At 35.8% G+C, this 12046-nt stretch overlaps 1 protein-coding gene across 12 annotated transcripts in view; it reads left to right on the forward strand.

Moving 5' to 3' along the window:
• Window positions 1-12046, forward strand: part of CFAP20DC (CFAP20 domain containing) — a 68558-nt gene that overhangs the window by 28296 nt on the left and 28216 nt on the right. For 10 of the 12 annotated variants that reach the window (XM_053953704.1, XM_053953696.1, XM_053953700.1 and 7 more), the window contains 5 exons: window positions 459-589; window positions 1726-1900; window positions 2422-2568; window positions 6776-7107; window positions 8845-9258. In XM_053953704.1, coding sequence (XP_053809679.1) covers window positions 459-589; window positions 1726-1900; window positions 2422-2568; window positions 6776-7107; window positions 8845-9258 — 1199 coding nt within the window. The remainder of the gene's footprint in view (window positions 1-458; window positions 590-1725; window positions 1901-2421; window positions 2569-6775; window positions 7108-8844; window positions 9259-12046) is intronic. The other 2 variants (XM_053953703.1, XM_053953701.1) reach the window with 2 other exon arrangements.

The following is a 12046-nucleotide window of genomic DNA, read 5'->3' on the forward strand; positions in this document are numbered from 1 at the left end:
AAGCAGGGTACCTGTAAATAGTTCTCTGAGCTGTGGCTGATACCTTGACAGTCTTGCCTTCAGTTTTTTGTGTTATTATTTATTTATTCTGTTATTTATTAATTAGAGTTCTTTTTTCTTTCTGTCAGAAGGTAGGTTTTCATTGAAGTTCTAAGGAAATCCTGCAAACCTTTTATTTGTTTATAAATAACCCACTTTAAAATAAATCTTTAAAGCAAGAAGATTAGAATTATGTCTCTATAATAGACCAAAAGTTTCTTGATGATATGTTGACACACTTTTATAAAATGTGGATTTGCTATTCCTATATTTCTAGGGAGTGCACTTTAAAGGAACATAACTTTTATATATGTTTAGTATTCATAATTCTTTTCTTTTAGTTGATTCTTAAAAAATGCTACTTTTTATTGTTTGTAAGTACTGTAATTTTTTTTTAACTCTTGGTTTTCTTAACTTAGGTATCTTGGGTAATAGAGGCAACATGTGCAACAGTAAAACTCAGGATGTATCACATATTGCATTTGGGTCAAAAATCCTTGGACCACCTCCATCTTCAAACAGAAGAACCAATGCAAAGGTACCTGGAAAGGTAAGAAGGGCTAAATTCCAACAACACCATTGGCCCTTTTGCAAAGGAAGATATTGATAAGCAGAGGAGTTATACTAAAGGTTTATTCCAGAGCTGCCTCCAGAGAACTGTGATAGGTCATGGACCTCCAGTGCCAGAGATCCTGTAACATCCAGAGGAGGGCAAAGGAAATGCATGGGTGGCTTCAGCATAGGGCATGGGTTTATTGAGCCCAAAGGACAGAAGGCTAAGGAGAATCTAGTTGCTATTTTCAATGAATTCAGGGCTGTAGAGAAGCTAGGCCTCTTCTAAAAGGTGCCCTGAAAGGCCAAGGGCAGCAGGCCCTAATTGCAGGGAAGCTCTGACTAAATACAACAAAGTGGTTCAGTACTGCAACTGAGTCACAAGAGACTGGAGAATTTCAAAACTTCTGAAGACATCAAAACTTAAATGAAACAGGCTGATTCAGCATTAGACATAAAGATGCCTCTTTCTACTGAAATTACTCTGTGATTTCTTATCATTCTTACTTTTCTGAATTTTTTAGACTGCTGAAATTTCTGTGTGTGTAAATATTATTCCTTAAGATAAGAACTATAATTCAGAGCAGAAATTACATTTCAGGATGCTCTGATAGTCAGCCTTACAGTAGCTCATGTGATGCTGTCAATTATAATGCCAGGGAAAACACCTGATCCCAGTCTGCCAGCAACAAATATGCAGGTTTTGGAATCTGATCAGGACTACAGTGTTCAGTTTAACACCGAGAATAAGGGATCCAACCAGCTCTTGTGTAGGAAGTCACTTGAAAGTCAGGATGTAAAATGATATTCCTTTCTTCAAAGAAGAAAAGACTCTTGAGGTCTAGAATAACTACAAGTTTTAGACTTTTTATTCTGATAGTGAATTCTATTTTTTTTCCTTTTCTTGTTGTTCCATTCACTCAGTGAAAAAAAATCTTGCTTGCTACTTGACTGTAAAGATTGAAGATACCACACTGAATAGAGCCTACCAGGAGGTTTTGTGAAAAGATAGTGTTTAAAAAAAAGATTTGGAAATATATACTAGGAAAAAAAAGTGTAATTCATAATCTGTGCTTTGAGTATTTTGAAAGCTGTTATATTTTTGTCTTTCATCAAGAAATAATGTCTTTCAAGGTAACAAAGACCTTAGGTAGCAAAACATCATGCCAACTTCAAAATTCAGGAATGCCAACTGAAACCATACCAGAAATTGAGAGATTGGAGCTACCACTCTGGCCATGCAATGATACTTTAGATCAAGGAGGCAAAAGAAGTACTTTCCAAACAACTGCAAATGAATATCAAAATGGTAAGAGCATAAAGCAAAGAATATGTAGAAATTGACAAATTTTTGCATGATTGTGCCTTTGAATCCAGGACTTAATTCTTTGTTTTTCTAATCCTTTATCTACTTAATTAATTACTGAAGACATATTCATTAAATCATGATTTATTCTCCTGTATGAGGGTGAATAAATGCTCATTCTCTCTGCAGGTATTTGTATTGTGAGTGATTGAGCCAGGGATCATCACCTGCTGGGAGTAGCTACAATTTATACACATGCTTCTCTTTCCTCATGCTGTGAAAATAGCTGAGCTGCTGCAGTGGTTCTTGATTGTTTTACAGACTTTTGCAAGCCTGTTTTTTTATAATTACTATGGTTTGCCCTTCTTCCACACCTTGTGTTAAATTTTTCCTTCCTTGTGGCTGCCCTGTACCTGCTGCCCTGCAAGATTCCCATGCTGTTTACAAGATGTTTGCCAGTACAGTGCCCCATGTGTGCACAATATGAGTCTTCACAGGCATTTCATTTCTGCATTGCATTTCAGACCCTGAAATTCAGACTCAGAAAACATCTGTAAATGGAGAAGCAGATTTTCAGCTCACCTCACCCCAAGTACCATCACCAGACAAGGACAGTCATATAAGATTGTCTCTAAACAATGCAGCCAAACCCACATGGGAGATAACCAATGGTATGGTACTCATTTTATGTTATTTTGCATTTCAGTTCTATGTGGTCTGAGGGACTGTTGTAAATTTCAAAGAACCCAAAAGCAGTTCATATAAAAAATAAACATCTGTGTTGTGGGGGATTATGGAAATCAAGCACCCTGCAACAGAATTGCTTTAGAGCATTGATAAAGATTTGCAGGATTAAGCAGAGTACCAGAGCAGTGAATGAATATCAAAAGAAAAATTCCATGCTCTCATGATTAAAGGAAAAGAACTAAAAATAATTTATTCTTTAAATCCCTAGTAAATTTAACACTGAAGACTCCAAATATGAAATGTACAAGAAATTTTACTTGTCCTAGATAAGAGTTTAGAATATTAACTACAGTACCTATGTAATATATCATGAAGGGAGGGGGGAAAGGAGGGAGAAAGGGTTGTTTTGATTCTAGAGTTCAGTGGTGATTTATTTCTTTTGTTATTCACAGAAAAACACCTCAGCTTACATTTTAGGGTTTTTCCCTTTCTCACCTGTCTGCCAAAAAGTGTGAATTTTTTTTGTCATACATTGTTTATCTATTTCCTTTGCATGAGTCTGGGGATTGCATTATTGTGGCAAAAGTATCCCTTGTCTCTATGAAAAAGTAGTGTTACTTTGTATTAGAAGGCATAGTCACCAATTTGAAAAGTGGTTGGACTATTCAAATGTGCTCAAAATTGACCAATGAGATTTTCCTTCATACTGTGAGTGATTTCCATTGTGTTTATTCTTGGGGGATGTTTAGAAGTGATTATATACTCTGGCAGTTTCAGTAATTCATAATTGCTATTACAAGTTCCATAATTTGACTGAATGAGATCCAAGATGTTCAGGCAAATAGAGAATTCTTCTGGAGAATTTTTTAAGTCCTTCCTATTTATCTGAATTTTGAGAACTCTGGGGCAGGAATCACTGTCTTAACTTTTTTTTCATCTAAAACACCAAAACCTCTATCTAGTGCCAGAATTTAAAAAAAAAAATTAATCAGCACTTGTTATTTTATGAAAATATGGGTGATATGAAAAGACAGTTCTAGGGCAGTAGGCTGGCTTGCCTAAATGCCCTCTCATAAATTCAGAGGCAGAAAACTGAGGAAGAAGGGTATGTGTAAACTTTGTTCTTTTGCTGTTTGAATTTGAAAGAATGAAGACTGTTTCTTTATAATCTTAGTTGTGTGAACAGGCAGATAAATGCATTGTGTGAGTTTGTAAGGTACAGTTCTACAAATTTTTTCCCTGTATTTTCATTGCTTGTCACTGATGTCACTCTCAGTCTGCATATTTCTGTTTCTTTTCAGTGTATGAAGTGATCTAATTTTATGTAGATGACTTAATGATTTTTTTATCCATTAGTACTGGATTTATTTTTTCTGAAGAACTTCCTATAAGACACTTCTTCATCAGGAAAGTCCCCTTCTAGGCTTTGTTCTGGACTTCTTCCAAAGGGGGATAAACTTGACCTGAGAGAAGAAATAAAATGAATGAACACTGTTTATGCCAATCTTATTTACTCAATGCTGAAGCCTTCATTATAATGTTAGGCTGTGATTAAAAGCTTTAGCATAAGTCTGACTGTGTAGAAGAGCTAATTAGATTTTAAGGTGATCATTCTTGCATTTATGTTGTTTGCTGCAATGTTGTGATTATGTAGTAGTTTGCATATTTTACTCAGAATGTACTCCAAATTATTCATTACAATTGACATGGAAATTATGAGTTAAAAAGAAATTCTAGTATAGTTTTTGTTGGAGAAGTAATGGGATTTTGTTTAGTCAAAAACTCCCTGTATCTTTCACTTGTGGACTATTGAAATACTGCTACACTGAATACAGGTTACAGAAGTTGCTGAACTCTGTAACCAGCATAAAATGTCATCTTCAAATCATACAGACTTTTTTGTCTTCCCCCTGGATATTTCATTAAGAATAAGTACTGTTCTGTGCAAATGAATGTTTGGGTTTGACTTATTCCTAACTCTATTTCTTCAACAACTCTAGAAAGGAATGTAGAATATTCAGGCTAATCTTATATAGATAGTAATAATTTAAAAGTAATTCTTTATATTTCTGAACTCCTTTTGGTCTAGGCAAGACATTATAATGGTGACTAAAGTGTAAGAAATTTTTGGATGTCTGAGGCAGAACCTGTATTAGAAGTCAGGAGTTTAAGGTTCTAATTGCCTCATGTTCTCTAAACACTTGATAAAAACTGTTGCTCTAGGATTTCTTTTCCAAACTTTTGAATGAAGTTTTGATACTTCATACAAAATTGACTTAAAATCTTAAAAGGCAAGTGATTCATCACATTGTTTCCTTCAGAATTCATTGCACAATTTTATCTGTAAATTAAACAGCAGCAACTGCATTGGAAGATATTCTAGAATGAGACTAGAACAGGTGAGATTGCAGTGTGGGATGTGGGTTGTTGCTAAGTCAGTAGACAATAAAATTAAGCTACTCCTCTCTACTCTTTCCCAGTTCTATGTGCATAAGAATTAGTGAATTCTCCTGAAGTAGGTTGTACACTAAGTATATAACCATACCCCAGAGGGCTCTTCACAGTAGTCTGAGCTATTAGTGCATATTTCTAAACCACAAAGGCAGCATGAGACATGTCAAATCTAATTTTATCATGGGAAAAAGACCTTCTGAATACTGAAAGAGTGAATGTTATGTATTTTGGTGTTAGTTTAGACACTGACAGGGAAACCTAATAAAATGTGTCTAGATTAAACAGGAAGGGTGGGTGCCAGACTGGAAAGAAGACTGCAAAGTGCTGAGATAAGAAAAAATACAAAAAGTTTCTTAGCTAGGTAACTTACGAAGATTTTTTGTTTGTTTGTTTTGAAAAATGCAGCAAGTAAAAATTTTAATATTTTTGCCTTAAGGAAAAAGGGTAAACATAATTTTAGACTTAGCAACCAAAATAGCTGGGAAAAAGATGTTATACAAGATACATCAAGTCTTGGCTTTCCACTGGTTCCTGAATATTAACTGGGGTTTGGTAGCCTTACTAGCTGTCTTCAGTAAACTGGAAAAAATCACAGCAACCCAGTAAGAAGATGGCTGTTTCTCCTGGCATCTCATTCTTATTTCTTTTGCCTTCATTTATGGTGATTGAGACTTCCTCCCACCCTCCCACTCCCCACAAGCTGCTGGATGTGCCTGAAGTGGTAATTCTAACAAAACTAAAAGTAAAATATCACAGTGAAGCCCAAAATACCACACTAAACTTACTGTGGTGGCAAGCATTTTATTATTGCAATGCTGCTTTATTATTACATTTTTAGTACCTTTTTTTCATTGAGTTTTGTTAATATGGTTGATAGTAACTTTGTTTTATGGAGCTGGAAAGTTTCAATATCTAGTGAATAATCCACACCACACTACCTTTAATGAAGATAAGGGAGTATTGCATACTTGAGCAATTCTCCTTTTCTTAGATGCTATTTGAGATTGGTTGTAATCAATCAAATTGACATTTTTTTCTATACCATCATTCCAAACAGTAAAATATAAGTTAACAATAAGAACATAAAAACGGTCTTTTCATGTGTATCTGGTGCACTTAATCTTTAAATCCATTTCTGTAGTTTATTGTTTGTTTTAAAATTGTCAGATTAGTTGTGGCTATATTCAGGAAAACCTGGTGAAACAGATATCTTTATACATTTTTCATGTCACACTTTTTAATCAGAACAGTAGTTTGAAATTGAGATTTAAACTATAAACTCTGAATGTAAAAGTGTGGAATTTCAGCAGTAAAGAAGGAGCAGATCACAATATTATGAACTATTCACCGATGTGTGATTATTTTTTAAATGTCAGATGCAAAAAATGCCTATAGAAAAAGATAAATTGCCATATTAAATAAAATCATGCTTTCCTAGAATAAAATTCAGTTGTGGGTTTCAAATATTGATGGCTAAACAGTTTCAGGTTTGCGAATGGCAGGTTTGCATGTCCCGTACCAAAATTGAGCTCTGTTTAGAAATTTTTTCATTACCTTGCTGCACTTTGAAAGCAACCTGATCTTTTTCATTGCATCCTCATCATTCTTATTCTTCTTTGATAGGCAAAATATTTCTGTATTAGAAAAACTTACTTTGCTGTCCAGCTTTCTGAGAAAATGAGAATGATCAGAGTAGCTCACAATTTACATATTTGGCATGGAAATTGTATGTTTCAGATAAATGGGTGTTTCCAGAGAGGTTCACTGAGAGTATTCAGTTGGATAGGAAGGAGCACTTGGGAGCTACTGGAAGTTCAGCCTGCTGTAATTCACCCTCAGCCCAGAGTGCCTCTGTTGAACATCACAGGAGGGAAACAGCTGATCATCAAAGGAGTAAGAAAGACGTTTTCACATTTTCATCAAAACCTCGATCCGCTCCTTACGGAAAGTCTCTGAATGTATCACCTGAAAGTTATGTTTTCCCACTGGAATTGGAGCTAGACAGTAACAGAGAACATGAGCAAACCAGAACTGAAGACAGCTTTGAAGGAACAGACAGCAGTGAGGAGGTAGGCCACTTTGTGCATGTAACTCTTGATAAAGCAGTCCTCATCCTCAAACTCCTAGGATGAGATTCTGTCTTCAAGCCAGACAGGGAGGATAAATCATCTTTTCCCCATACACCAACAGGTAGATTTGTCTCTGTCAGGTTGCTGTGTCTAACCAGATACAGGACTCAGTGCAGGTGTACCCTGTGTAACAAGCTGACAAAAGAAACCTAACTCTGGCAGCCCCTATGCTAACAGAGAGATGCCAGAACTGTGCATCATTACTACAAAAAAAGATTTTAGGAAAGCCTGCATCATAGATTTGAGTGAGATCCAAGTCCTTTATGGTTGCTCAAGACTTCAGTAAATAAGACTTCATTGTGTCTTTCAAAACTGCAAATGGTGACTGGTTTTGCTTATTGACATTGTTGAAAGTGAATTACAAAATTACAGCTTTTGAATGCCACTTGATTATTGGTATTTCTGCTGCATATCCTGTCCAAGCATCACCAACTTTAATTCTTTTGTAATGCAGAAATCTTCCAGCAATGAAATTAATGAAAGAAAACAATTTTTTAGTATATCTATCTAGTATCATTTGATACTATACAGAAATTTGCTGAATTGTCAATGTATGCAATAATTTCATTATGTCATTACAGTAACTGCTAAAGTTCCTATTTTTATGAACATTTTAGTATATTTCACTTTTAACTATAAAATCTGTTTCTTAGCATTTGAGTCTGTAGCTCACAGTAGAGAAGTAAAATGTAACTGAGTTGCATAATAGCAAGATGGACTGAATTTAACTGTTTTACAAAATAACTGAGGGAATCAAACGATAACTTTCCAAAATGTGTACCATTAATAAAACTGATGGATTATCTTCTTGAACGTACATTTCATGCTGTGTAATCCTGGACTCACTGAAGTCAGTAACAATCTTGGATCACTTTCATGTGCAGCAGGATTGCACCTCAGCTGTGAGAGGCACTGCAGGTGATTCTGCCTTACATCCTCTGTGGGAACATGTGGCAGAGGAGCAGCATCATGAGATGAGGATGAGGCTGCTCTCCTTTCTTTCTTGGGAATAAGAACACTGAGGCAAACACTAGATGCACTCCTGCATTATTTCTCTTTCCATCTGTTCAGCCCTGCTGATTGCTGTTGAGATGGGGTATGAGTGAACATCATACACTTGATTCATAGGATATTTTGCAGAGACTTTGTTAGAAGCATGGATATAAGGTTAATAAACTAACATCTAAAATTCTTAAATTGTATTCAAATGGTAATGAATATGATATCCAGTACCATATGATTACCAGAGCAGAGCAAAGTGATCTCAGCAGGAGTTACTGCTTCTACATTTAAGTTGAAGATGCAATGTGAAAATATGGAATATTAATAATTGAATGGAAAGACATCACCATGGACACGTTACTTAGCTTTGGTTTGCAGCTATAATAAATGCTATTGAAATTATGATTGTCAGGTAAGACACAGGTTTTGAAGGTTACCAGCATGCAAAATCTGACCTGACATTTTGAAAAGTGCAATCAGCTTCAGATGTAAGAATATGTTTATGGTATAGTCAGTGTATTTGCCAGGAAAAGCAGCTGTTTTTCAGAATCCTTGTAAATTTAGAAACAGGAAGCAGAGATTAAAGAGAGATTTTGAAGTGTTAAGGTTATGTAAAACCAAATTGTGTAATGATGAGAGGGAACCAACCACTCTTGCTTTGTTTCCTAAATTTAGGATGACAATAGTGAACTCATCCAGAGTACTGAGAACATTGAGAACAGCCACAGTAAACAAGGAACATCTGATTCAGCAGTTTTTAAAGAGATCCCATTAAATAAGATGTCACAGAGAAATGAATACTCGAAGAATAAGGAACACAGCAAATATAACTTTGAAGAGGCCATCTTATCAAAACCACAGAGTTCCACCACGAGAAAAACAGAATCTATTAGCTTTCAGAGAACTTTAAAGCCTATCCTTTCTCTTTCTCCAATTCAAAGTAAATCCAAATCCTTTAGAGTAATTAGAAATGTATCTGAATTAACTGAAAGATATGAAGGAGTTTCAGATCAATTCGAAAGATCTGTCAGTAAAACATCTCTCAAGAAAGTCTCAAATGGAAATTCATGTCTGACAGCACAGACTTGTGTAAGTGATTTTTACTTTGAAATTGAATTACTAGATTGTATAGAGGAGCTATATTAGATATACCCATTTGCATGAAGTGATTAATAGTACATCTTCCATTCAAATATATTCTGGCTTCATCATAACTGCATTTACTGTGCTCAGTCTGTTGAATGTTGATTTTGTAGGGGTTTGTGGCACACAAAATAATACTCCAAATAAAACAGAAATCAGAAATGTTTGTAGACAAAAAGATGTGTCATTGAGCAACTCACATTTAGGAAATAAATTAGTTAGAAAATAGTTTGGGTCTGAAAAGTTACAGAGGAAAATTGGCAGATTTTAAATTGCTGTGTTAACGAATGACCACAGAAAAAGTGTTAATTTGGGTACTTCATGGTCTCTCTGTGTCAGCCCTGAGCAGTGATAAATTATGTGACTGAAAGCCAGCAGCCAGGCAGCTTCTGTGCAGCAGTCAGCCCTAGATGGCTGGAGAGAACAACAGGGCAAGGACAGGGAAAGCATCTGGGGGTACCCCAGCAGCAGGGCCCTACAGGCTTCCTTCCAGCAGTCCTTAGCTTAGCCATTGCTTCAGGAAAGATGGAGTCTGTGGTCAATAACTGGTGGTGGAGGTTTTATTCCACAGATTTGTGTGTTTGCTTTTTGCATCTATGTGGCCTTTGCCTTGTGACAGTGAATTTCAAACTTTAACTGCTATTTGTGGGAAAAAAATACATATCTTCATTTTTTTAATGCATTGTCTCATTCCTGGTGCTTTCTTAATCTTCTGTTACAAAAAAAAAAAAACAATGATTTTTTTTTAAATTAATATTCTTACCTGTGCCACTTCCTACTTCATGGCTGTTTATCATATTCCCTAGCAGGTGTCTCTTTTACAGGTCTAGGAGTTTTATGGTACTTAGTCCCAGGATTGCTGTTTTGTGAATTTTTTTGGATATTTTTACCCAGGGATGTTGAATTGAACTACTGCATGATCATTATTGTATGCATGGGGTTTGTTTTCTAATATCTTGGATATATCTTGAATTTCTTATAGTATCATTGGTCCCCAGATATTGCACACTTCTGGGCACCAAAAGAATAGACTTTTCTCTTTTTGGGGGGCTCTATGAAGTAGTTATGTATTGTTTGAAAAAATGTTTCTACTTTCATGTCTTAGAATATGACCTGTATCTCATTTACATGAAGGAAATGGACATCTATAATTTTTGTGTCCTTAAGGTTTGTCTCATCTGCTGTAGGAAAGGGAGTGTGCTGTGATTCTGCTGGGGGGATTTTTCTCTGTAGCATTTCTGTGACCTGTTGATACAGCAATTTTAGTTACCTGATTTGTGAAAAGGGAAGCAGGAGTGATGACTTCCATGGGCCATGGCTGCTGCTGCTGGGGCAGAGCCACCCCATTGAAAGGTTCTGCCTCCTGCCTGGGGCTGCTGTGGCTGCTGAGGATGGACAGCCCTGCAGTGAACGGTGGGTATGGAAATCCAGGCACGGAGCTGCAATCTGAATTGAGCACCAGATCAAAGAATAGTGTCTAGGAAAGTGTGTTCCGCTTTCCTGTGTGTCCTTGATGGGGAAATGCTCGCCCTGCCCTGCCACTGATTCATTTTTGTGAAATGAGTTTCTTTTAGTACTGGTACAGGGGCTGGGGTTTGTGTCTCAGTGATGTGAGGTTGTCTCTCACACTGGGGATTCTGGAAATCTCTTCCTGTATCCTGCAAGTAGTTTATTGGATTGGTGAAGGCCCTGCACTTTTCCTGAGAAAAACAGAACATCTTTTTCCATGAAGGTTGTGGAGACTGGTTTCCTTTGGGAAGGAAGTGGATTAGGGGGGAGCAAGGGGAATGAAACACAACAGTGCAAGGGAAAATCAGAAACAGTGCTGAGATTTTATTATCATGAGAAGTATCAGTGGCTGGTGATTGTAAAGACTATGAAAAGAAAAAAAAAAAAACATTAGAAAGCAAAGAAAATCCTTTCAATAGCAGCATATGTTCTATGTATTTATGATCTGGAAAAGACATTAGAATTGCCACTAGTGATGTAGAAAATGTGGAAGAAAGCAATGCATGGGTTCATTTCTATTTGGAAAGAAGATAATGTTTCTGTAATTTTCAGTGATAGGAAAAGCCCCAGTTGATACCAATAATCTGATTCTCTTTTTCTTAGAGATGGTAATATGCAGTGAATGTGTATGATAAAATGTGTTTATATTTTTCATTCCCTTACCCTCCTATTATAGTTTATAGAAAATTAATTTTTCTTTTTTCCAGTAGCTACTTATACTTTTGCAATTAAATGTATTCCTTGTTTCTTGATACTTTCAAGTTTTAGAAAATTGTTCCCATTACAGCTCAATTATGTTTATTACTTACCATAACTGTAACCTATTTGTCCATAATAAATGAAATTATACATGTATTACTTTCCTTAAAGATATTATCTGTGTTTAATGCAGTCATCAACTTTGTCCTGTAGAACACAGCTAAATGTAGACTGTCTGGGTGGATTGCAATAGTTGATTACTAATTTAGACAATAAGGTTATTACCATACTGCACTTGTAGCTGTAAATGTGTTGCACATGTGATTTGCTGCTTTTAAGTTTGGGTTTTTTTTCAGTAAAAAATCCTATTATTAATGCATAGAAATTCATTAGCTACAGATTTTGTTTTACTTCTACAAAACATAAGATTAAAGTATCTGGCAGATCTAGTTCTTACACTTACTCAAGTGTTAAAATTTTACAGAAGCCCTTCCTTGGAGTCCTTTGGCACTTCTTTTTGTGCTCA

Source organism: Vidua chalybeata, chromosome 12 (assembly GCF_026979565.1).
Source record: "Vidua chalybeata isolate OUT-0048 chromosome 12, bVidCha1 merged haplotype, whole genome shotgun sequence".
NCBI lineage: Eukaryota > Metazoa > Chordata > Aves > Passeriformes > Viduidae > Vidua > Vidua chalybeata.